The sequence below is a fragment of the Agelaius tricolor genome, unplaced genomic scaffold, assembly GCF_023055355.1.
Source record: "Agelaius tricolor isolate 1412-34295 unplaced genomic scaffold, bAgeTri1.0.p SCAF_11, whole genome shotgun sequence".
NCBI lineage: Eukaryota > Metazoa > Chordata > Aves > Passeriformes > Icteridae > Agelaius > Agelaius tricolor.
In genome coordinates, this window is record NW_027269271.1 from 8,028,402 (window position 1) to 8,055,738 (window position 27,337).

The following is a 27,337-nucleotide window of genomic DNA, read 5'->3' on the forward strand; positions in this document are numbered from 1 at the left end:
AAGTCACTGAACCATGATAAGCAAGAAACCCCCTCCTCTCCTGTCTGCTTTCTGAGGGAGAGGCTGTTGGGAAGGTGCTTTTGCAGGCCATCAGCATCTGATATTCCATCTTTTTGAAGAGTTATAGAAAGGAAATACATCAGACAGTAAAGACTGAACTGTGATTCCAGTATTGGAACTATTGGAATTTTACTTTGGAAGGAAGAGCCCTAGTTACAGAAAGGGAATCGTAGATAGTTTTTATTTTTATGAAAAAGCTGGAAATGGATTATTTGCTCTGTAGCCCATTTTTCAAGGGTATTAAAAATAGCTCCCTTTGAACAGAACAACTCTGGAGAAGTTTTTATTGTTGTTTGACATCTTTTTGTTATTTGATGACATGCATTATATGCAGCATTTTTACTTCTTCCTGACAAGTGAGAAGATCTGAGATGTGGACAATGACATATTTAGTGGTTTGTTATTTCCAAATTGGATTTTAATGGAGAGGAATACTTTGAAAAGATTCTGTTCCTAAATCAATTTTTCTCTGTATTTAGAACTTGAATTAATCAGAAATCAGTGGATTTAAAATTCTGAATAATAAATAGCACTTAAAATGTTTAATGATCAAACCTTTAAGGACCATCTAAACTACTTTCTAAAGTACTTCTGACCAAAGACATGGAGTGGTATATGGTTTTTTATCTTGATTTTACCCAAGGAAGCCACTCTAAAACCTGCAAATAAATAACCCCAGACCGCAAAACTTCATCTTGATTATTCTTTTTCATTTGGGATTTAGTGGATTTAATGATAGATTAAATTTGGGGATTAGATTAGAGAGATAATTATTTGTTGTGGTAGGCAAGAACCATGGTTGGATCATGTAAATGTTCAAGAGAAAGACCATATGTGAGGAGGTAATTTATTCTCTAAGGCGGGGTTTTTAAAATTTTACTAATGCAAAAGCTTAATTTTAATCACAAATTTATTGTCTTAGACCACAGGTGATGGATGTATACTCTTAAAAGAGTTGAAATTTCACTTTGCAGAAATTTAGCAGCTGTTGCTTCTCATTAATTTTCAGCCTGGAAGTCAGCAGTGTTGAGAATAAAGGCTTTTAAATCTGCACATCTCAGTTTCAAGTGCCATTTGCAGAAGATTGTCTCTGAAAATGTTGAAGCACTTTTCAAAAGCAAATTAATGGTGACCACAAATAAACACTGCCTTCTAAAAATTGTAACCTGAGAAATTGAGCTACCTTCTGCAAAGGGGCAGGGCTGAAAGCCCAGAGGAATCACAGGAATGATTTTTTTTCTTTACAAGAGGAAAAGCAGTTGTGCTGGAGGTGTGGCTGTTAAATGTGCTCTCCTGCTCTATAAAAGGCTCTGCTGAGGCTCTCTGCCTGTTCAGGACAGCAGTGAGTGACATTCCCAGGCCATGCCCCTGCCATGTCCATCCCTCTGTGTGTTCCAGGGACCGCGTGGTGGCCGTGTTTGTCCAGGGCCCTGCCTGGCAGTTCAAGGGCTGGCCTTGGCTCCTGCCGGATGGATCTCCTGTTGATATCTTTGCAAAAAGTAAGGGATTTACTTTGTTCCTTGGTTTGGGCTTTGCTGTTGTGTGTGGGGTTTCTTGTAGGTGGTTATGCTCATGACAGAGTGCTGCCAAAGTGCTGTTGGGTGCAGGTGGCTGAGCAGGCGTTGGGCTCCTCACGGTGGCAAATATTCCCATGCCCTTTGTGGTTGATCTGCTCTGATCTGTGCAAGCTCGTGGAAGGAACTGTCAGCTGCAAGAGTCACAAATAGCTGGTGTACAAACCTGCTTTCCAGTCTCCTAAAAAAGGGTGAACAGGCAATGTGTATTCCTGCAATTCATAGCTAACAGGTTTACAGGCTGGCTGCACATTCTAGTGCTATTTTGAAGAGAGGATTAATCACCTAGTGAACCACCAAGAAAGTGTTGCAAATATGATCTGGTGTCTGACAAAGTTTCAGAGTTTTAAAAAGTTTAAGTTTCCAGTGAGCTAGATGTTAGCATTGTATAGATCTCAGCAGGTTTTTTGGGTCCCCACAACTGTGGTGCTTTGAGGCACTTCTCTGGCACAGTTCACCCATCTCACAGAGAGGTGGGCCATAGTACTTAAGGAATCTGTCATCTTCTCTTCTCTGTTGCTTTAGTTTGGAGTTGCCCTAGAAAACAGAACTTTAGATGGTCTTCTGTGGTTTCAAATATAGACATAACCAACACCTACACACACACTCACACAAAAAAACCCCCAACCAAACAGGCAACAGACCCAAACCTACCTTAATTCAGTTCTGTCATCTTGCAGTCAGTGTGATGAGGAAACAGATTTGTTCAGGTTTTGTGTGTACCCCTCTTTGCTGTGTGATGTAGAATTTGGAAAGACAAAGCCACTTTGATGAGCAACAAGGAAAAAGCACAAGGGTGGGACAGAAAGTTAAGGATGGGTCTGTGAACCAGAGAATAGAATGAGTCAGTTAAAGGGGGATTGAGGAAGAGCAAGGAAAGGGAAAAAGAGACTGAAAGTCATTGTGAAAGTAAAACTATGCCACAGGAGAGAGTTGAACAGAAGAGATTAATGAAAGAAGGAAATAGCACTTCAAAATAAAGATACTGAGAAAATGGCAATTGCAAAAAGCAAAGCCAAGAAAAATGCAGTTAAATATTGAAGGTCTAGCTAGCAGTTACATGCTGCTTCCTATTAATTTTATCATTTTAATATATACATGTATGGAGGGCTGTAGGAATTGTTCTGACTTGCTTTGACACTCCTGGTCTCAACGTGCCAAAAGATCACAATCACAGCCTGCACAGTTCAGACTGAAGGTGTACAAATTCATACATTTTTCAAGTGAAAGTGGGATATCTGGTCTTAATTCATACATTGAAATGGATCTTCAATTTAGAAATGCATTCCATTCCTTCAAAGCAGGGTATTTTAAAAATATTTTTCTGATAAAATCTATTTCTAGAACCTTTTCCCTGATGACTTTACTCATCCTTTAAATGAAAACAGGTGAATGAAGGGAGCACAGACAGCATCAGTCCAGTTTTATGTATCTATTTTTATCTGAAGCTATTGTTTTGCCATACTTAAAGTGTTCAGTAAGTGAACTGAATGTTCACTTCACAAATGTGGTTTCTGGGATTTGCAGCTGTCCATTGTTTCATCTGCAGTTTGCATTTCTTCTTCTCTGTCTGGGTCTGTTGTGGTTACCAAGTATTGAAGGCTGTCACTTGGAAAACAAGCAGGTAGCTTACCAGAAAGAACTCCTCAAAAAAATGATGAGTACTGGGCCAGAGCCTGCCAAACTGGTTTTATTGGAGCAATTGCTTTGTCCCAGAACATTTCATTAGCTGAGGCTCTATAACTGTGCTCCTTAGTTTTCCTTGTGCATGGTGTCCTGACTGTTTCATGTTCAGGTACCAAATCAGCCCAATTTCACATTTACAAGTGAATGTTTGTGATGAAGTTTTGAATGCTGTCAGTTTCATGGACAAATATTTCATTTTGACTACCATTTTAAAGGTGTTCCTCCCAGAGCACATCAGGGAGCTTTAATAGTGATTTGTTTCAGGTTCAGAAGTGGATCCTCTTGTGCTTAATAACATTTAACTGGAATGCAGAGACTCTGTCAGGTGTTGATGGAGTTTTTTGTAAAGGCATGGCCCTGGTATATCTTAATTTGTTTTTTCTGAAGTTATTTGAGTACATGCAACAATGTATAGTGGAGATAATGTATATGTATTCTTAATCACAAAGTCTGGAAATTTATCTGTCAGAGATACAAGTCAGATGATCATTGCTTTAGTTTGCCAACAAAAAAGAAAAAAGCTAATTTCACATACCAGCCTTCTAGGGAGTTCCCAAATGGATCTGGAAAAGAGAACTGATGTTGTGGAAGGCAAAATTAAGAGTGTGGTATCTGAAGAAGATACAAGCATGGCATTAAAAAGAGCTAGTTTTCACAAGACTGATGGCTTGTTTTACTTTTCCAATGCCACTAAAATCATCAGATTGGGTTACCAGATAGGAATTGTACAAGGCTTAAATACACTGGTTTTAATGCTCACTGTGTAAATGCTGAGGCTTTACCTAATTCACGTGTGACAGTACTTCCCAAGAGAAAAATAACAGTTAATATTTTACCATTTTTAACTGAGTACTAGACCAGGGGAAATTGGCAGTTACTAAATTTCTCAGAATGCTTTATGCAGCATTTGGGGGTTACACTGACATTCTACTATCAATCTTCTACAGATTCTTTTAGGAGATAGCCAGGCTTCCTACTCATAGGTCTCAGAAATACCTTTTTGATTATTATTTAATTCTTTGACAGCTCAGAGATTTTCAGAAAGAACTTCTTTGTTTCTCAAAGAGAATGTACTTGAATTGGCAGTGTGTTTCTGCTATTCCCTTGGAATCTGTGCATCTGTAAGTAGGGACTGCCCTTTCCCTTCACCCTGGAATAGCCTGGGAGCCATTGACCTCTATATTAAACTGTGCCCTTCAGTGAGTTGTTGACTTCTTTGGATTATGGGCTTGTTAATTTTACTCTCAGGCTTCATTCTGAAAAAGGAAGAGCGGGGTGGGAATTTTCTTTGACCAATAAAGAAGCACTAAAATCTTCATGTTTGTACCAAATGCTCTCCTGTTTGCTGTAGTTAAAGCTTTTCATCTCAAGTACGATGAAGTGCGCCTGGATCCCAACGTGCAGAAATGGGATGTAACAGTGTTAGAGCTCAGCTACCACAAAAGACACTTGGACAGGCCAGTGTTCCTACGCTTCTGGGAAACCTTGGACAGGTATGGTTCCTGCTGGAAGTCCTTGATCTTCATGCTTGTATGCTTTTGGTGGGAATTAAAGGTTCTGGCAATCAGGGAATTGTTTACAATTTGGATATCTCAACAATGGTTTATCTTGGAAATACTGCTTGGTTTGATTTTCTCTGATGATACAGTTAATGAAGTGTAGTGGTATATGTTTACAGACTGTAAGTAATAATCTCCAAAGTGTGGATTTAAAGGAAGGGTAGTTACCATTAACCATTGATTAGTCTCATGATTCCCCACCTCCTGACTCTGATTCTCTGGGTCAGAACCCTGCTGAAGGGGAAGTTCACTGCAATATCTTGTTCATGTTGTAGAGAAGAAACTTTATTATCATGAAGCAGTTGAAGAAATATTGGGGGAGGGGAGAAGCCCATGCATTTCATGAATGTTTAACTTTTCATGTTGATTCACAGTGAACTGCTTGAATGATTGAGTGAAAAAGAAAAATCCTGTGGGAATTGTCAAAATAATTCCAATCATCAAATTTTCCATGGCTTTCTATTTAAAAGTCTCAGGTGAACAATATATCTGAACTCCCAGATGAACTAGTAGTCTTTCAATGTTAGAGGTCATGCAATGCCTTGGAAAGCTGAGTTTTCTTTGAGGCAAGACTGTAGACAGCTGTTATTTAGTAGGAGAAATCGTGCACACAACACATTGCATCTCTTTGGCAACTTTCTAATTCCCTAAGAATTCTCTTTTAACAATGCCTGCACATTTTATTCCTGCAAGTAAAATTCCTTTAAATGCCACGAGGGTAGTAATGCTGTCTTCTGTTAATTTTTTTTTCAGGTATATGGTAAAGCACAAATCTCACTTGAGATTCTAAATCCTTCAGCTGCCATTTATTTCCTGAAGTGTGGATTGAAAAAAATGGAAGGGGCTCCAGTTTGGAGACCAGAGGTCGCACTATATATGTCAAGAACTTTACAAATGAGGAAGGGTCACAGTTTAAACTTTTTATAAAATCTTATTTGGATGATTCATGCTATGGCAGGTTGATACCTGTTAATCGGAAGCAAAGGGGTTTTGCTTAAAACTATTTTTTTAATGTTGTTAGCCTTCTAGTCTGCAATCCAAATTGTATATTTTGATAGCAGCAGTTTCTTCTCTGTTTTGTTAAATTAGGCACATTTTTAAAGACTGTGTTTTGTTCCCCAGTAGAGGATAGCTGGATGTCCACGGCGGGTTCCCCGTGTGCGTGTGCACGGGCGGGTGTAAATACATGTGTGCCTGTGTCTATAGATATAGTGTACAAAAAAGTTATAGACACAATGACACACACCTAGGTGTTTCCAGGCTTTCTAAACCACTTAGCTTCTGAGCTTAGTTTGGGGTTTCTTTGCTTACTGTTTCACTTACTGAAAATATTTTGTTGTGAATGATATTACATTTTAGTCAATAGGACTTGCAAACTGAGCAAAGTGAAAGTTGTTTTCGATAAATCAAAATGTCAAGCTGTATATGTATATTCTGTCAGTCTTTGTTGAAAAAGGGAAGATCAAAAATCTATTAACTCTTTTTTTGGATTTGTAATGTCCCAGTTTACTAAATCTTGAAAATTTATTATAGGCATACCTTCGAGTCATGGTAACTCTAAATTGCCATTCTCCACACACATCTCTTTCTTTAAACTGAAAGTATGCATGTGTACATTCCCATCTAGCAAATACCTTTGCATATGAATCTAAATGTTACCTAGATTAAATGATGAATAGAGGAGGAGAGAGTTGGATTCTTTTATTTTCCTGGAACAGCCACCACAAGGAATGAATAATTTGAACTTCTTTGCATTTATACCTCTAATACGATTTTCTCATGACAAAAGTAGCCCAGACTGTCAACAGGAGTTGTAATTTTCTGAGCTGAGTGGCTAATATGGCCTCCCAGGAGTCCTGCATTGGAATGGAAAATCAGCCTTCTCAAATTACCAAAGAACAGATTTGCCTCATCTCCAGTGTGAGGCCAGAGGATCCTGGTATTTGTACCAATTTACAGCATCTCTGTATCTATGGAATAACGTTAAGTTGATGTTGCATACCAGTGAATGTAGAGAATGATCAAATACTGTAACACCTGCATGATTTTTTTTTTCTGGGATAGAAAATACATGTTTATATTCCTGTTCTTGAAATTCCAAACCATGTTTTTTTAATATACTTTACATTTAAGGTTTGACAAAAATAAAATGTTCTACCTATTCTGTTTTGGTTTTTATTTGATGTTAACTTCATTTTTAGCAAAACCCGAAGTCATATATCCATAAGAGGTTTTTAAAACTGTCTTAAGTTTATGAGGACATTGAGGTCTGACTTTTAATTGTATGTATCCACCCCTGCTGTATTGAGACTGTATTTTCAAATGGTCTAAATGGAACTGTGAAATCTCAAACCACCAGAACAACCCTCTGTGAATCCCAAGAGTAGAAGCAGCTGACCCTGGATTTTGGAATGGATTCAGCATGGTGACTGGGAAGACTGGGCAATACAGAACTACTGGGATGTCTCCTGTTTGTGTGGGCAGTTGGGCAGTACCCTGTTACTGTGTTTTCCCTGTACTTAAGCTTATTAGAAATGTGTCCATGTCATACTAGAGCTGCCTGAAACATTGAGTGCTTGGTTTTAACCTGTACAGTACAGAGCAAAGCTGTAATGGCTTCTTCCAACATAGCAGCTGCTACCACGTGGTAGCAATTTACAGTTAATTTCTGCTTTAAACAGTGAGATATCATGTATGCTTTTTTAAACTTGAGCATTTCCAATTAGAAATGTCTTTTTATTTCAGACTTAATAAGTTCATCATGGCCTGTGCTGTTTTAAAGAGACTTCTAGGGAGTCAGCTTGAAAAGTAAATTTTGGGCAAGTGTGTGCTTCACATGCAGTGTGATATGCAGACCATAGAGTGGGTTTGCAGTAGGCAAGGGACAGTTATCTCTTCTGTATCCTGTACTTGTGTTTTCAATGCAGGTGTAATTCCAGATCCAGTATTATATGCAGGAGATGGCTTGATTTAGATGGAGATTTATGTATTTATTGGCAGTTAACTCCTCTGAAACTACTGAAGTTATGTGGCTATGGAATGGGCAGAGGAGCAATATCCATGCAATCTGTGTGACCTGTGTTTGTTTTTATGGGGTGAGGACAGACCTTTTAACATCTTAGAATTCTGTACTGGCAAGCAGTTTGTGACCCAAGTTATACAATATGTATTTGTGAAGGAGCTGGCACCTGATTGTGCATATTTTTGTCAGTCATAAAAGTAGTGATGTTTATAAAATGAGCCATTTTGCAATCAGATTCCTGCTGACATTATTGGAAGTTTAATTAGGTTGTCAGAATAGCATTCCTGCTGCCTTCATAAATAACTGCACATAGATTATGAAACTACTTGGACTTAAAAATTTAGCCTTACAGCAGCATTTTGCAACACAGCTGGAATTTTAGACACTTATGTTATGCTTAATTTGTCTGCACGTTAATGTAGAGTAATAAAGAAAAGCGATACTAAGAAGTGGGGAAGCTGGAGGAGCAGACATCTGTTTTACTGAGCTGCTTTCTTTTTGCTGAGCAAATTGGACACACTACTTAGAGGTGTATAAAGTGTGTAAATTGTATTCAATTAAAATGTACAACTATAGCTGAGCTACTTCCCTGCCTGCAGTTTATTGAACACTAGAATGGCACAAGTGTGAGACTCAGATATCAGATTGGCTGTTCCTGTTCTGCACTTTCAGTGTCATAACTCTGCACTGTTTCATGAGGGTGACGTGAGTGAGATGAAGCATGATAAGTTGAGAACTGGTTTGAAGTCTGTGATTGGGCTCACATGCTGTCAGCAGGTGATTCTTGCTTTTAGTAACAGGGTTAGTGGGGCCAGTAGTTGTACCTGAAGTAATGATTTTGTATTAAAAATGAAAATACCTGTGATTTATACTGTTTGAATGTTAGTCTGAACAAAGCAAACAAAGGGGGAGTTTTTTTGTAAGATGAAGTAGGGCAACTGCAGGGACTTGTGTACCTGAAGAAATTGCAGATCAGCATCCTCAGCTGAGTAGGCTCAGCTATTTAGCTATTACCTGGAAATTTTTGTAGGAAGATGGTTTTACAAATAGGTACTAAAGTCAGTGCTTGAGCTAGACAATTTATGGAACTGTTCTGCAATGCTGTAAACCTTTTTATTTCTGAATTCAGAAGAAAATGTAGATAGCACATTGTGTGCTAAGTTGCCCTTCATCATAAGTTAAACTATTATGTTATATTTGACAGCAAATTTGGAATAGCAAATTTGGTTTTGGCTTTCATTTGCTGTGCAGTTGGTGTATAAAATATTGCCATTCTCTACAGGGACGTGCAAAAGTAAGTTTTATTGGTACAGCCTTTATTCTTTTGCTGGTGAAATATGCGCTTAGTTGCTAATTCTTGCAAACACTATACCAGAAAAGAAAAAAAAAGCTGATCAAAATTAATGGCTTAGAGGTTTTAAAGTTTAATGTCATGAATGCATTTTAATTCAAAAGCCATAACTAATGCCAAGTACTTTATTAGAGCAATGTGTTCATGAAAAATTAAAATCCCTGCCTGAAGAAACTGCTGGCCAAGTAGGTTACAGTTCAGCTAATGTGTGGAAAAATCTACCACAAACTGGAATCTCCAAATGTCATATCCTGAGCTGCTCATTTGGAAGGAATGGATTTTTTTTGAGAGGTGGCAGTTCTGCTTCCTTTGCTAGCAGTTGCACACTTCAATCACAGTTGTGTAGTTTCCTGTCCTAGGTTTGGGTTTGCATTGAGGGTTCTGAGGCAGGGACAGAAATCAGATCACTGAGGATGGATGGAGTTGTTGGAGTGGAGCTCAGGCACTTGGCAAAGATCAAGATGGTGTCTAAATGGGACTGTGATCCAGAGGGTGGCATCTCATGATCCTTGTGGATCCTTCCAGCTCAGCACATTCTGTGATTGCTCAGCTGTCATTGACTTCTCTCTGGGTCATTCTTCTCAGTGGTGATCCTATCACAGAGAGCAGGTTTGAGAATGGGATTTAATCCAGCACAACCTGTTGGTGGGTAGTACACAGTGGCAGGCCATGCATCCAGACTTTTACTGTGCTCATTTTTCTTTAAACACGAATTTTATAATTTTTAAAATAAGAATGCAAATGCAAAGAACAATCTCAAATGTTTCAAAGTTTATTGTAGATGCTAGTTCACTTGTAAAAATGAAAGATATGAGGTGGTACAGAAAATCCGTAAGAAAAATAACTTAGTGTCTGTTTTTTATTTCCATCTGTAAATTCTTTTGGTGTATTTCAAATGCAGAAAAACTGTTTACTTGCTTTACAGGGTTCCTGCATGTATCACTGGAAACTGTCAGAGGTAAATCTTCAGCTGCAGTTGCTTGAAAGTTTGTAGATTTTATGAGTGTGTGGGTTATAAGTTCTGGCCTGTGTCAGTGGGCCCAATTTTTAATAGTGGTTTTGAAGGTTGAAATTCAAATAAAATCTCAGAAGAACCCTATGGGAACAGCTACTGTTGAATGACAGAAAAAAAGAAACTTTCCATATGACTAAACCTTTAAACTGTGACATAACTGTCATAAATTTGTGTTTAATAGACTATTAAATTTAAATTTTTGGAAGTATCTTGTCACATGACCTATTATTTAAGATCTGAACTATATTAATGATTTTTTTACAGAGTTATAGTTCAGCATTAGCTCAAGTCCAACTTTTGAAAATTCCTAGGAAAAATATCTTGCAGACTTTAAAAGGTAGGATATCTTTCTAATTGCAACAGTCATCTTAGCCCTGAATGAAGAAACAAAGCATGTTTCTCATGTTCCTATCAGTTAAGACCAAACCTGTAGTTTCATAACACTGAATGTATTTTATTGGTAAAACAAGATGTAAAAATACCTAAAGAAGCAGCTTCTAATGTTTCACTTGTTCCTTCCCTCTTGAAATCCTTTCCAGAGACCTATCCAGCTACTCTTCTGCTTCCCTGACTTGTTCTTCCTGCTTGTTTCTGCCAAACTGGGACTGTTCCTAACCCACAGTTTTTATGTAAGCACAGCACTAGGAATGATTCTTCTGCCCTATCAGGGCACAGAGAGGGCAGTGGAAGCACAAGAAGCACCAACTTGTCCCTGTGGTGTCTTAAAGCTGTTTACAAACTAAAAACCCCAAACAAACAAAAACCTCAAAACTAGTAAAAATGCATGTATTACCTACTAAATATTTCATCCTGCTTCTTTCTAGTTTGGTTTTGACCTGGAGCAATGAAGCTTTGAAGTTTTGAACATAAAAATACCGAAGGGCATACTAGTTGTTAGTATTTCCTTAATTACTGGTATGTCACTAATTGTTCTCCAAGGACCTTTAACTGCAGAGTTCTCCCTGTTGCTGCAGATTAGTCTTAGGTGCAGAATGATTATCCTGAGCTCCACCGAGTCATTCTTAACCTGAGACTGAGGGAAATCTAAACACTTAATTACCTGACAGCCTTTGTCCACAGCTGGCACTGGGTTTCAGGAGCATCACACTTGTTTTGCTACTGATTTTGTGAGACAGGTTATAATAAAAAAATTATGAGCAGTGAAAAACTAAAAGTTTGATACTGGTGGATTTTATGGTTTTCCAGGGCTAGGAGTTACCAGTAAATTTTGCAGCATGCCCTTGATAAGTTCAGATTCTCACAGAAAAAGAGGGTGTAGCTGAACAGCACCTCACCAGCTGTGTCTGTAGTGGGACATCTGAGCTGAAGTGTCCATACTTGGATTGCAAGTTCCACTGGAGATGGGGCATCTTTTTACTCTGTAATAAAACTTGTAGGAAAGAGCCTGTGCTTTATGCACAATGGAAGCAATTAGTCTGGTTGCTGAAATGTTGCTAAAAAGGTAACAATGGGATTAAAGATTAAAACCAAAACAACCAAAAAAAGAAAAAAAAACAACCCCACAACCTGCAAAAACTATCAAACAACAAAATCAAATTATCAAAAACACCAGCAAACCCAAACACAGTAATTACTAAAGTGAAATACATTTGGAACAATGCATTGTGAAGTCTGTATACAACAAATTTATTCTGTATGGATTAATGCCCTAAATTGTGTTCCAAATAATCTTGTTTTGCCTTTGTCAAGTTGACTGGTCCACAAATTCACTTACTGATGTAAAATTCCTCTTGAATTTTATTTTCACTGCAAATTGGATTTTTCTGGCTTTGGTCAGTAGCTATTTGTCTGTTCACCTTGCCTTTTTCTTTCACGCAAATATCAAGGCAGCTGGATGATCTTGTAAGTACAGAATTAGGTAAATAAAAAGTAACAGTTAATTTTGTGTTTATGTGCATGTACATTAGTGTTCTACTGAGAAATGTGCATCCATCGTGATGTACATTGTCATTTTTTATATAATGACTTCTGTCATGTATCAAAGTTAAAGTGTGGTGTTCTCCATATGTTAATTCCTTTCAGAACACAGGTGAGACCTGGCCATACAGCATGAGACAATAATCAATACCTTAACTAAACTACATAAGAAATCGTAGGTAAGGAGAACTCTGCATTTAGTAATTTGCCTCTCAGGGTCTTGTTTTTACTCTGATACAGACTGAAGGTTGTTTCCAAGAGCAATAAATAGCCTTGGAGAATTTCAGGATAATAAAATCTGCCAGAAGTCTTCAAAATGCATGGAATATGTCAGGGGTTTACCCATTTGATATGAAATGTGAAATGTCAAGCAGGTGTCTTCAAAACATTCTCATCTCTCACATGTCAAGTCTGCAGCATGGTAATAAATTCACCATCACTGGCCCAACAATTCTTTCTGCAACATATTTTCAATGCTTCTCCTCTTATACCCAGAAATTGTGATTTGTACTGGTTTTTCTGGGATTAATACCTTCAGGTGTGTTACCACTCACATCAGGGGAGGGGTTAGGTATTTTATAATATTTTGTAATTTTTAGCTCCTTAAATAGCCAGTATCTTTTGAAACAGGACTTTCAGTCTAGTCCAGTGTAGGTTGCAATGTGTCTGGGAAGAGTCTGGAAAGATTTGCTTAATTGAAAAACAGGAAAATAAGTGGGTTGTGGTCATTGCTTGATTTAGGGGGCACAGCAGCCCAAATGTTTAGGAAGTCATCATTCCAACACTCTCAGCCTGTAGCTAGTTTTTCTTAACTCCTCTCCAGTGCTATTTCATAGCATTTACTTCCCATTGTTCTCTCAGGCTCTCCCATCTTTGTACTGTATTGCAGTACCTGCCCACATTCTGTAAAAATAACTCAGCTGGCCAGAACTATACTGCTAACCTTATAAACAGTCATGGGCCATCTCATATCCCTGTCAAATATTTTTCTATAGTAGTAAAAGATGATATAAATTTTATATCTGAAATACAGAGATAAATGTCTGGTTTTCTTTAATGCAGCTCTTAATGTTCCATGCCACACTTAGCAATGCAGTGGATGGCATTGTCTGCAGACTAAAGGACTCCTTAAAACCAGCAATAACCTTGAAGCTTTTAGCATCCAGACAGAGAAATGGGGGTTCTGCTGTGTCATAAAATGAGGATAAGGTGAGGAGGTTCAGGACCATCAAAGGAGTCGTATTTCTACAGTGCCCACAGGCACTCATGATTTATCATGGCTTAACTTTATTTTGCTGTGGTTTTATGCTCTGGAGGTTAGATGAAGGCCTCAGTAGATTCTCTGTAATATGTCAGAAAAAGTCTATATGTGAACTTTTAGGTTAAGATTTACAAGTTAAAAAATGATACCATTTTTTTCATCATGCCATTGCCTTTATTACAACATGCAAGTAAAACAATCTTAATGAAATGGTTGTCTGAATCAGCTAACTATTGCATCCTTCTCCCTGGTAAGGTAGCTGACCCTACATAACATAATTTAGGTCATGAGGGTAATTGACACAGATTTTACATTAGCTGAGTATGGAGCTAATAACTGCTAAAGACAGCAGTTTTTCTGTTATTGGAAATTGATCACAATGTAAAAAAAAATCATTAAATATTTTGATGTTAGGAGAAAGCTGCAGGTCCTCAGCAGTGTCAGAAAGCAGCTGCTTGCATGGGACCAGATTCATTTTGCATCAGCAGTGCCATGGCCTGACTGATATAAATGACATTGTAAAGCACTCCTTTTGAGGCAGGTGACTTGGAACCTTTACATTTTCTAGAAATTCAGTGGTTTTGCCCAATGACACTAGTGTTTGGTAACTTTTTTTCCCTGTGAAGGTAGCAAGCCCAAGCATTGTATCATATATGCCTGGGAGGCAGAATTTCTGCCTGCTGACTGCTGGAGAGTGTGAATGATTGCTGTTGACTTACACTTGTAAATGGCATGCCTTGTGCCCTTTGGAAAGGCATTCTGTTCTATTAACTTCTACCTTCCTGTGCACCCCTTTTAATTCTAATTACTTGCAGTGATATGTGCATCTTTAACACAATGATGAGCCTGATTTACCAAACTTGCAGGGTAAAGTGCAAAGTCTAATGTAATTATCTGTGTCATGCAGAGCTAATATGATTTTCCTATAATTTTCCACAGATCTCTTTTTAACTATTATGCTTGTGAAAGAGCACGGAGAAAGAAAATTATTGGTTGTAGATGAAGTATTTCCAGTATTAATGTAAGTTTCTCTCAAATTAGATGTGGATTGTCTACATAGAGACATACTACATAACAACAGAGACTGCTAGCAAATTAAGCAGAGAACATCCAGACTTTCTGTGGGAACATGTTCTTCACCCAAACTGCAGCACTAATGTAGATGCATCCTTTGAGGCTTATTCTAGATTCTGTATAAAATGGTCAAGAACAAGTAACATAGATTTCTGGAAAGAAAATCTTATGGAATTTAGGCTCTTGCTAATTCAGTTTCTGTGGAAGGATCTAAGCCTTCGGGGCAATTTAATGTCTTGCAGTCTTAGCCTAAAACCTGTATTTTACTAGTAGCCTTCACTTTGAGTTTTGGAGGGCCACTTTGGTGCCTCTAATGCAAGCCTTGCTAACTAATCCTCTTGGGTACTTCTCTGTTGGACAAAACTATTTTTAAAATGGAGCTTGTGTATTTAGATGGCTCAATGTAAACAGATTATTCTGTTTTCACTTTCAGGGGTAGTGCTGTATTTTTTGTTATTTTTATCTAAGAGAAATGCCATTTGTTTGGATTTGTTTGTTTATATCGGATGTTTCTCCTGTGTTGACCCTGGTTTCATCACTCGGAGAGAAATTAACGTGGGATTTTTGAAGGGTAAGGGGAGGTCTGCTGTGTTTTCTAGTACTTAAAAGGTAGCTGAGGAGAAGACAGGGGTTCTTTCTTCACAAGGATGCACAGTGACAGAACAAGAGTAAACAGGTACAAGCATCTTCAGGGGCAGCTCTGTCTGGAATGAAGAAAAGGGAAAAAAAAAACTTCATTAGAGCAATTAACCATAGGAACTGATTGCCCAGAAAACAGTGGAAACTTTTTTCATCACTGGAAGTACTCCAGACTTGGCTTTATGGGCTCTGGTTCACCTGGTCTGCTGCCTTGCTTTTAACAGGAGGTTGGACCCAGGGATCTCCAAAGACCTGGACTTTCCATGAACCCACAAATCCTCTGTTGTTGTCTCCTTACTCTCTCACATTGTTTCAAGGCCACTGACCATTCCTTTATGTGGTAGAGATGTACAACCTGCTGTCCAATATTAGGACCCAGTTAATCTTACATCTGCCTTTAAACAGAACTGTAAAGTTTGTCACATGCTGTTGTTCCTTTGTGTCAATGGCTTCCATCTCAACAGAATGGCGCTTTCCAGGGAAAGCTCCTCCAGTGCCTTGGCACCTCTGTGCCTCAGGACCCTCAGGTGCCTCAGGAACCGCCTCCCTTTCAGGTGCCTCAGGTACCTCAGGAACCGCCTCCCTTTCAGATGCCTCAGGTACCTCAGGAACCACCCCCCCCCCCCCCCCCTCAGGTGCCTCAGGTACCTCAGGAACCGCCCCTGCCTCAGGAGCCTCAAGAAGTTCCCCTGCCCCAGGTGCTTCAGGACCCTCAGCTGCCTCAGGAACTGCCCCTGCCCCAGGTGCCTCAGGACCCTCAGATACCTCAGGAACTGCCTCGCTCTCAGGTGCCTCAGGTACCTCAGGAACCGCCTCCCTTTCAGGTGCCTCAGGACCCTCAGAAACTGCCCCTGCCCCAGGTTTCTCAGGTGTCTCAGGACCCTAAAGTGCCTCAGGAACCACCCCCCCCCTCAGGAGCCTCAAGAGGTTCCCCTGCCCCAGGTGCCTCAGGACCCTCAGCTGCCTCAGGAACTGCTCCTGCCTCAGGTGCCTCAGGTGCTTGAAGGCCTTCAGGTGCCTCAGGACCCTCAGGTGCCTCAGGAACCGCTCCTGCCTCAGGTGCCTGAAGACCTTCAGGTGCCTCAGGAACCACCCCAGCCTCAGGTGCGTCAGGACCCTCAGATGCCTCAGGAACTGCCCCTGCCCCAGATGTCTCAGGAACCACCTCCCTTTCAGGTGTCTCAGAATCACCCCTGCCCCAGATGCCTCAGGTGTCTCAGGAGCCCCAGGTGCCTTAGGAACCACCTCTGCCCCAGGAGCCCCAGGTGCCTCAGGAATCATGAATCATCCCCCTTTCTGGTGCCTCAGGAATCACCCCTGCCCCAGGTGCCTCAGGCCGTCTCTCCCCCGGAGCTGCCGTTCATCCCCTCACACCCCGCCGGCCCTGCAGCTGCCCCCCCATCTTTGAACAAGAGCCAGGTAATTTTTCCCTGTGTGGCCATGAGGATGGGATGCCTGGCAAAGGAAAGCAGTGAGTCTCAGTTGTCTCCTCAGTTTAATCAGTCAGTTTGTAATCAGCAGAAGGTGGTGGTATTTAAATGTTGTTCTGAGTAATCTTCTAATAATGGCCAGGATGATTTTGCTATGTAAATATTAACAATCAAGTTTATTTGCTGATTGTTTCCCCTGCCAATTAGCAGCGTGGCTTTATTCACACCTATCTCAGCTTCTGCAGCAAAGAACAAAAGTTGCTTGCTATCTTTTCCAGATCCAGATGGAGAAAGTTACTTTTTGTAATGTACCTTAAGCACAAGCCTGTACCCGTAACTAGTTTGTTTTGTTTGGTGTTTTTTTTTGTTTGAGTTTTTGGGTTGGTTTTGGTTTTTTGTGGAAAAATTAATCACTGCCTTTCTCCAAGTGTTAGCTATGCTTTTTTCCCTGCTATTATCAAGATAGCCAATTTGCCTCTCAGTTTTCTTCCTTGATCCTCTGACCACTGGTGAATTAATTGTCAGTTTAAGAAGGTATTTTTAAGTTTCAAGTTATTCTGAGAGACTTCTGTTTGTCTCTGGCAGGTTAACAGGGTAATCAGATTTTTTTAATGAAACATGAAGACTGGTAGTCAGAAGCCACTGCCTGTTATCTCCATAGTTTAATTTAGGATATGTTCCTTCTTCCTCTTCAGCTGAAGATATTGACTGAGACAGGAGCAAAACTGGCTTTGATGGTTAGGGTCAGTGAGATGCAAGGCAAAATTATGTTATCCAGACAGTTTTATGTGTCATAGGAACCTTCAGAGAGCTTATTTTTTCCTGCCAAATCTCGGAGGTTTTTGAAGTTTCACTGATCTAGTCTCACTGTGGTTTGTCTCACAGAATCAATCCTCTTCTCAGTGTTATTGCTCCTCATCAGTAAAGGTTCTTTTCACTAACAGCAAAAAGACCTCTGAGATGCATTTACCTTGCCAAGTGAAACCAGGTTTTCAGCGTTTCTCATTACTGGAACAGAGTATTGAATGTTGGATTAATAAAGTTTAGCAAGCTCCAATTTCTCCTTTGTATGCTAAGTGAAATGTGGTTGAGCTCTGTTACCTATCAGTTTACCAATTTCAGGAAGCATCTGTTTTTTCACCCTGTTGTTTCCCAGTTCCTGAGAAGGTTAACAGTAATGATCCCTCTGCCAGGGCTGTCTAGGGAGGGAATTCAATGGGAAGCATCCCCATTCCTAACATGAAAGGAACCACTAAAACTAAACTCAATATTTTCATGAGGATTTTTGCTGCTGTTAAGGCACCAAGGACTGTTTCAATGCTGGTAGAATTCTAGTTTTAATGAACTACAGTAACATGCCCTGTCTGATAATTATGAGGGTGTTGGAGTCTTGCTTGCAATGATCTGCAGTATAGATTGATATCCAATTTCTTTCTTGAAGTCAAAAGAATGTTGCTTGTTAAATACTGAATTTCTTCAAGATGTGAATGGAATAATGAGTTTTAGAGATGAGTTAGATATACGAATCACAGGATGAAATTCTCTGATTTATTCTGTGGGAAGCTGGGTGAGGATCTCAGTCTCTTCTAGCCTTAAAATGCAGTGATATTTAAAATAGTTTGCTTTACTGTACAGAAAAAATTTGAGAGTTTGCTTTACTGTACCAGAAAATACAATCTGCTGTAACTGTCACAAGAATGTCATTTGATATCCAAAGTAGCTCAAAAAAGGAAAAAGCAGAACATATGAACCACTTACATAGTCAGGCAGGTTTATTTGGACAATGCCAAAAGGAAATTTAGTAGAGCAGGTTCACACATTTTAAAAATAGCAATTGCTGAAAATGTCTTGCCCCTGAAAGATTTTGAACCAGGGCCAGAATTTGCTCACTTGATTAAGACAGTCTTTAAAGGGGAATGCAGTGGATTAAAATGAAACAAATTCCTGTGTGGTGGCACATTGCAAATGGAAGGGCCCTTATCTGGCTTTCCAGAGCCCATTATCAGCTAAAGAACAATTTATCTTGGGACACTGGGTTTGATTGTGGGCATTAGATTTTGGGTTAGAGCTCCTACCTTACCATGATTTGCTTAGTTCTTGAGGCAGACATGTTAGGGGTGAAAAGCAGGTGTGTTGACTTTCCCAGCAGCCTTTACAGATGCCATCAATATATTTGCATTTATTAACAGTCTGATGTCTTTGTATATAAGATTTTAAAATTTCCTCCCTGACCTCTGCACAAGTCTTTTGTTACATATTTCTAATTGTTCAAAAGCAGCAGTCAAGAGAATTTTGGGGCCCTGGAATTCTGTAGTTATCAGAATGCAGGTAAGCAGCCTAGCTAATAATCAAAGCCATTATCAAATTGTAGCACAGATTAGAGGACAATCATGCTTAGAAAATGGCCAATTCCCTCTGACTGGAGGTAAAGTGATAAGGTCCTCATATCTGCCACACTTCAGAGGCAACCAGGAATTAGGAATAACACTTGAACTCTTAGCAGTGTTGGCTATTATTAGCCAGAAGATTTGAGCACCGGGGTTCTTTAGTTATGCATATGTTATGTTGTAATTGCTCCATTATTTTTACCTTCAAATTATTAAAGAATCTGCCCACACAATCTGCTGTGTTTTATTGGTGCTGTAACATCATGTGTGAAAGAAGGATTCTTTGGATAAGAGCAGAGGACAGAAGTGTAATCTTTTTCTCTTTAAAACGTTTCCTCCTTTCCCAAAAACTCCGTTAGAAAAGAGAGTTTAGAAAGGAAGTTCAAGCCAAGTTTTTAAAAACATTTGCTAAATGTGGCTTCTAAAATCTCTCAGCTCCCACCATCCTTTTGTTAGAGCCTGGCGCCGGCTTTAGGTTCTTCCTAAAGGTGCATCTCTGCTTTGCATGTGACTGCTGAGCGGGCAAAGGGGGCAGGACAGGCACAGAAATATGTGATGGAGAGAGAGAACATCTGGAGAGGCCATTTCAAAGCACAAGAATGACACAGGAGATCTTTATACAGCCTAATTGCAAGGAGGAAATACTTCTCTGCTGACTTTTCAGGGGGAGAGGTTTGGTTATTGTTTTGTTACCAGGAATATGTTTTCTTCTCTGGGTCTCCCCCTCCTCAGTGTGGTTTCTGTCTTATTGCTCAGATCAGGGGAGGTTTCAGCTGGACAGAGATGAAAGAGCTTCCTTGGCAGCCAGGACCAGAGATGGGCTGCAGCTGATCCATGAGGTAAAGGAGTTTTGTGCTGGGCAGTCATTCCTGCTTTAGAGCAATGGGATCCAGGAGTCACTGGCTGAGCTAGCAGCAGTTGGTGCTATTGTACCTCCTTTAGGAGATGGAAAGCAGTTGTTCCTGCACAAGTGAAGGCAGCTTTCAGACCAGTTCTTTGGAGTGGGCATATGGCAATATTGGGAGTTCTTTGTGCACTGCAGACCGCTTCAGAGTCGTCTCTTCCTGAAATAAAAGCAGCACTTTATGGTAGCAGCATATGTTTCAAATATAGTTTCTGCCAGAGACAAGTGATTTGATGTGACTCAGTTTTCTCAAGAAGTGTCAGACTCTGTATGCTATCCTAACATGAGGGTCCAAAATTAACTTTATCAATATTTTGCTATCCTGATAGCTGGAAACAGCTCAACTGAGATCTCAGGCTGGTCTCATATTGAAGAAGGGTTGTGGAGAGGGGCCTGTGTCCTGCTTGGTTTTTCCTTGCTTGGGAAAGCCTCACTGCTGATGCCTTGGGTTGGCAGTCCAGGACTGCAGTGCTTTTCCTCTGGCACTGTGTTCTCAGGGGAAGGGCAAAGAAGGGACATTCAGCAAAACCTTTTAAAATGACAGCTGTTTATCTCATGAGCATTTCTCTGTGGATTTAAAGGCTGGTAAAGTTTTGCTGTCTCCCTGCAGCCTGACTACATTAAAAAACAAACAAAAAACCTAGATGCACAAAACCACCAAACTCAGGACTCTGAGGTTCAGTCTGTGTCCCAATTTACATCTTAGCTTTAGAAGTCTTTGCAGAACTCCCAAATACCCAGAAGTGTTTCTATCTATACCTGGGAGCTGGTTCTGTACTGTAAGGACAGTTTCCCTCATTTCTAGCTACTACAGCCTTTAAATCTTGAGTCTTCACCTTCATCTGATCAATGTCCTCAATGTACACATTGTGTGCCTTGCATTAATACATACTCTTTTACATAAATGAATTCATGTTGAGGTGATGGCTGACTTCTGAAAGATCCAGCTCTCAGGCAGGCTCATGGAAAAATTCTGTTTAGGAGACAGAAGAATGACCCATTTTATAAGGCACTTATAATTTGATTATTTCAATGAGAACAAATGCTTCTACTTCACATAGATATGATGGCAAATAAAAATCACTCTTGGAACAGCTCTTGTATCTCTGCTTTTCTGTGTCTGAAAAAATATGCAAGAATATTCCCAACAGGTGACTTGTAAGGGCATTCAATTTTGGTGTGAAATGATAAAGCACAAACAAAACACCAGGAATTAAGGAAGAGGGCCAGAGAAGAAATCTATGGAGTGAAAAAGAAAGAAGCAAGAGAAAATACAGAAATAATTTCACAAGGGGCCTGGAATTTGTACTAAATTACTGATAATGAGTAAGCAACTCTGCTTTCCATATTTGTTGACCAGTCTAATGAGGTAATTCTAAAGATTTCAAGATTTCAGACAAACTGAACTAAGAGGTACTGACTAAACCTTGGTTTGGAGATGTGGGACTTCTGGGACAGCATCAGGAGTCTGACAAAGCCATTCCCAAGGGCAGCTCAAGATACCATTTTCATCCTGACTGTCGTGGCCAAGCAGCAGCACACGGCTGTGCACACTCAAACACGACTGATCCACGTGTCAGATGACATCAAGGTTGAAAAAAGTCCATTGGATGTTTAGAGAATGTGCTTTGGATCCCTTTGCAGAAGTCAGGAAGGAGAGCTAAGGTGCAGCTCTGAGGCCATGTCTCTCTGCAGTGGGGCGTGTCCAGCTGGGACATCACAGCCTGCAGGGTTAACAGCAGCTCTGCCAGCCCAAGGTGCCTTGTGCTGCTCCATCTGTGCAAACTGAGGTCAGTGTACATCCAGCATAATTTGGTGTCCTGTCACACCACATTATTGGCTACGCCTGTATTTAATGCCACTAAACTTCTGTGGAAGTGAAGCAATTTTTTCTTGATTCTCAGAGAAGCGTGACTGTTTCAGAACGGTGGAAAATAGGTCATTTGAATGGTTTATTTTCATAAGGTGAAGTTCTCGGGTAATCTCTGGAAAGAAAGAAAAAAAAAGGAGCCTTATTTCCTCATCCAGCTTCTATTCTGCAATCCATTCACTTGTCTGTTGCTGAGTACATTGGAGCTGTGGCTTTTCCCATACTCTTTTCCTACGGAGTGAAAACTGAGCTCACCGCTTTTCAGTCACCTATAAATACTTTTTTTCCTTGTATTAAGAACTCAAAGTGCTAGAAAGCGCTGAACTTCTGATCTGCATAAAATCAGCATATTCAAACAATAGTAGAAATGAAGGACAAACCTAGTTTGAAAATAAATTTCACCTTGAGATTTAGGAAGAGAAATATACATGTTCTTTTAATAGCTTTATTTATACTCCTTTAAGGCACAATAAAACTCCCAGTATTCAGACAAGAGCAAACACACAAATATTCTCTAAAACAAAGAAATATAGAGAAAAAGGCAGTACATTAAAAAAAAACAACCACCTGAGAGGAAAGAAGGCAAAACTGTTATCTTAATAAAATCAAGCATAGGCACAAAGCTTACTAGAGCTGGAGAGATTTTTCTGGTTATTTTTAGGGATTCTGTATAAAATCTTTACCATTACATCTATAAGCCAGTGTTTATACAGCCAATGCTTCTTTGCTGGACCTTCCAATGAGTTGCCATTTCCATTTTCCTGCACTAAGGAATGAAAAAAACAACCCACAAGATTTTAAATAGGCAGTAATCTTAGCAGGGAAGCTTCTTTGTTTGTCTTCTCCCTCAAGTTTTTTAAATAGAATTCTGAAACACTTTTTAATATAAGCAGAATTTAATTTTTAAGTTCAAATCCTCAAAGCCATGGGAATAGCAGGAAAATTAATTTATACAATATTTAAAAGTGTTGACTGAAATGTTAACCTTAAGTAATTGAATCAACACTGGTATTGATATTTAAAATGTTTACAGTTTCTGGAAAAATTGTCTTTCTGCTGGAAAACACTGCATCCTTGGAATTGTAACATTCCCTAGGAGTGCTTTGGTTTTGTCTGAGCTTCCATCAGAAATCAGGCAGGGAATTTCAGTAACTTTGAGAAGGCAGCTTTTTTGAGCCTTAGACAGAAGAACTTTGATTTGAAAGAAATGTAATAGAGTTGAAACAAACAGAAACAGTTTCTTTGGTGCTGGTTTTTGTTGTGGTTTTGTTTTTTTTTTCCCTTGAGTTCTTCTCACTCCTTTTTCCATGTTTAGCTTTGGCTCATTTAGGGCTGGTTTTCCCTCACCTACTCCAACAAAAGTGAAAAATTTTATGATGAATCCTTTATCAGCCCGGATGGCAATAAAAATCCCTCTTTGAACAGCTCTTGTACCTTGTTGTTGAACAGCTCTTGTTTCTATCTCCATCTTCTGAAATGAATTTGCCCTTTATCAATTCCCAAAATATAAAATTCCCTAAGCTTCAGCTCAGCCTGCTGTTTATGTTTAATAAACCACTTCCAAAACTGGTGTATTATTTCTTCCAAACTTTGCTTACTTGCTATAGACTCTTCACCCATAGATTTAGAAAGGGGGTACAGAAGATTATTCATAAGCCTTTGTTAAAGGGAAAACACTCTAAGATATTCCACATAAGGCATTTTTTAGGCCAAAAATAAAAATAAATTGCAATGATTGTACTGTTCTGTTAAAGAGTTGCAGAGAAATCTCCAAGTTAAAACATTAATTAAGGAAAAGACAAAACTGCTCTGAGGGCACTGGAAGGAGCATGAGAAACTCAAAATCTTTGAAAGAATTTTGGCAGGAAATGCTCTGGTGTGACACAGGCTACTGAATGGTCAAAGTTATGGCCTGAGTTCTAGAGAAAAACAAATTCATGGAATCCCTTCCTGCTTTTTTCCCTGTGCCTGTTCCATGTCCTACAGATTGTCATTCCTAGAAAGTTATTTCTGAGGATTTTGATATGAGCCTGTTTGTGTTCTAATAACTCTTGAATTCCCAGGGCCCATTCATGAGTATTTTTAATCATTGTAGCTGTGAGGATACTCTTGCAGATAAGACTGAAGCATAATTTGTAGGATTACACAGGCAGAAAAATCCACACAAGCTTACTCAGTCCCAGTGTTCAGATCATCCTATTCTTTGTTAGTCTGACTCCTATTTGAGCTATGTGGAGGTGACAAACATTTTTTACTGCTGAAAGTTAAAGAGCATGTGCTTGAATATTTACTCCTTTACTCAGGATTTCTGCATCAACTCTACTTTTGGAGTTTAATCTTCCATTAATAAAAGTATAAAGTATTTTAGCCCTTGAATGCTGAGAGACTGCCTCAGATTTTATTCATCTGGATTTCTGAGAGTCATAGAACCATAGAATAGTGTGGGTTGGTAGACACCCCTGCCAGAGGGGCTTGGAACATAAGCCATACAAATTTAATGTATCTCCTAATGGATTAATAAAAAGAAAGGAAAGATGGGTATTAATGGGAAAAAAGATCCAATCAAGCCAGATACACAGATGCTCTTCAGAGTAAGCCTGGTCCATGGAGCAGAAGTAACAGCTGAAATCTTTCCTAAACTCATAATATTAAACTGGGAAACAATAGGAAATTGCAGATAGAAGATGATTATGTAGTGACAAAAGGACCATGACCTACCTCCTTTTGCCTCTTGCTTAGCTTTGGAAAGATGTGTAGCAGAACACAAAACATTATGAATCTTCCTTAAACTAATGCAAAATAATCACAAGCAGTTATTCTGTGGGGAGTGAGGTATTTATTGGCAGAAACCTCAAAAGTAGAGCTACACAAGGACACCAGAGCTAAACCTGAGCTGACCCATGGTCAGATCCTGTTCAGCAAAGGAGTGCAGCCTTATGAGCAGTACAAAACCAGTTAGAGGGCTTATAAAGAGAGCAGAAAGCATTCACAGATGTGAAACACAAATATGAACTAAATTCAGTTGCAGTGAATGTAGAACAAAGAGCCTGTAGAACATACAGAGACCTGCTTGTGAAAAGCAGTAGGGAAATTTGAGAAGGAACAAAAAGCCAAAGGTGACTTTAAAAATAACAAATTTTCACAAATAAAGTGATCTAGGCATACTTTACACAACCATAAATGACATTGTTTAGTGATAAATATTTTTCTATTTCAAGTTCTATATCACAAAATTAGTAATTATGAGAACCTGCTACCATTTAAGATATGAAAAATATTAATGTTGAATACTCCTATAAAACTAGAACTGAGCACTCTGGAGGAGTTGGCTTGAGATAAATTTAGTTTTGGAGTTTATAGTATTAAAAATTGACTTGAAAACAGATTCTGAGCTGAGATAAAGATGTTCCATGGGAGGTTAGATTATTGCTCACTCAGGTAAACTTTAGCAAGACATGATCAGTGGATTATGTGAAAGCAGGCAAAGCAGGAGCCTTTGGACTTGGAGTGTCCTTCCTGGGCTCTGGCTGGATGCCCTCTGCTCTGTGGCAACTGATCATTTTATCCAATCCCTTCTCTCTCCTACTTTCCCAGTCTAATTCCTTTCCTTATGTTTTTCTTCCACTTGCCTCCCTTACTTTCTCTCTCACTTTCTTTAAGCATCAATGCCCCCTTTATTCCCCCCCACTTCTCTGGCTTATTCCTAGCTTACTAACCCATTTTTTCTTCCAAAGAAACAAGAATAACTCTTTGATCAGTCTGCTTTGTGTTTATATTCTTTCCCCTATATTTTATCTGTTTTGGCTGCTCAGGCTCCATGCTCTTTGCCTGTAATGGGCTAATCTCATACAGTGTTTACAACTCTGAGTCCTCACTCTGGGCCAGCCCTGAAATATGAGTTTTATGATTACACTTGGTTACTATGGTTATTTTAAAAATAATTAGAGTGCAATTGCTTAAGGGTATATGTAAATACTGAGTGCTTAAGTGTCAGTTTTGACTCTGAAGAAATTATTTGAATAAATGAATATTCTTTTGAATTTGAGTTGACATAGTGAATTGATTACTAATAGACTGTGCCTTAATAATGAATGCTGTGGTTTTGAAAAAGTAATTTTAGATGCCTAATTTGGAAGTAGGAACCTTGATTATCAGAAGTCAAATGTTCTTTGGAAAGCAGCTTTTGGGGTTTTAATGTGCCCAAAATTGAATGTGATCAAAATTATATCTCTCTGCAAAGTCCTGGCTGACAAAATTGAATAACCTTCAATTCCTGCTAACTTGAATATAACAATCACAGTAGAGTGGGATTTATTTGCCCATTTTCCCCAGTTCCCTCTTTAGGAATTCAAAGTTTCTTTCTTGCTGCACTGAGCTGTACCTTTTCCACTGGTATTGAGTTGTTTCTTAACTTGCAGAGCTGTACATATTTCAAACAAGTTGAAGGAATTTGGTCTGTGGACCTTGTCTGTTTAGGTACTCCCTGCACGGATGCCAGCAATTCCTGGTGACCAGGGTGGTCCCTTCTTGATTCCAGGCTGCCTTGGAACACAACCAACCCTTAGAGAAGGAGGAGACAGAGATGCTTCCTGCCCAGGACAGGGTCAGGCACAGCAGCACCATGCTGAAGGAGTCCTACAAGAATGCTCATTTTATGGCAGAGCTCTGGTGCTCCTGCTGGAGCTCTGCTGTTTATTTCTGCTCACTGTGAGAGCAAGTCCTAATGGACCCTGGCTCTAGCAGGTGGCTCTGCAGTGTAAATGGATCACAATTGTGTTTTGGTGTTGCAGGAAATTGGGGAGCTGGGAAACAGGACTGACTGAGTTGGTGTGTGATGTGAGGAGGTCAGAGCAGCAGGTGATAGAGGCCACAGGGGGTTTATCTGACCCCTCTTGGAATTGGCTCCTCCCTGAGTACCTGCATTGGCCACATGCAGGTACCCTGAAGCATCAAAGCATAGTTATTGTATCAGTATTAATGAATTTCTGCCAATTTCAGTTTGAAATTGTGCATTATTCACCCTTTTCTATGTAATTTATTGCATGGGGGAATCTTGTCAGGATCACAAAAAGCAGATTTGTGTCCCTTTCTACTTTCCCAGTGAGAGATGAGGTGATTAACAGAGCAGAGACATGAATCCTGAGTGCATGAGTTAAACTAATGGGAGCTCAGCTGTTGCACCACCAGTAAATAGGAAGAGAAACTTTTCATCTTCTTGACACTGAAGAGTCCTGCTTCATCATCCCCTTTTCTCTGCTTGTTTTCATTGCAAAATTCTCATTATCAGAAGCAGGAACTGACATCTGCTGGAGAGAGTTCTTATGGATGACTGTTTTCCTGTTAACAGGGGCAAAACTGATGGGCAAAAGAAAGGAAGGAGACTATACTGACACTGTTTCCCCTGGACTTGAAGGGGGGGAAACTAACAATACAAATTAATTATAAGGTTTCTTTTTCATCTGCTGGAGGGTAAATATATGTAAAAAGCCTCGTAGTTCCAACCCTATCCAAGGGAAAGTGAGATCTGCTTACATTCCATGAATCATCTCATTTTTCTCTGAGTATCC

The 27,337-nt window shown here is 39.5% G+C and overlaps 1 protein-coding gene across 1 annotated transcript in view; it reads left to right on the forward strand.

The window, feature by feature from the left end:
* The window catches only part of CDC73 (cell division cycle 73), a 102,205-nt gene extending 95,165 nt beyond the window's left edge, over nucleotides 1-7,040 (forward strand). The window contains exons 15-17 of the mRNA XM_071436004.1: nucleotides 1,459-1,559; nucleotides 4,672-4,813; nucleotides 5,633-7,040. Coding sequence (XP_071292105.1) covers nucleotides 1,459-1,559; nucleotides 4,672-4,813; nucleotides 5,633-5,669 — 280 coding nt within the window. The 3' untranslated portion in view covers nucleotides 5,670-7,040. The remainder of the gene's footprint in view (nucleotides 1-1,458; nucleotides 1,560-4,671; nucleotides 4,814-5,632) is intronic.
* The last annotated feature ends 20,297 nt before the right edge of the window (nucleotides 7,041-27,337 follow it).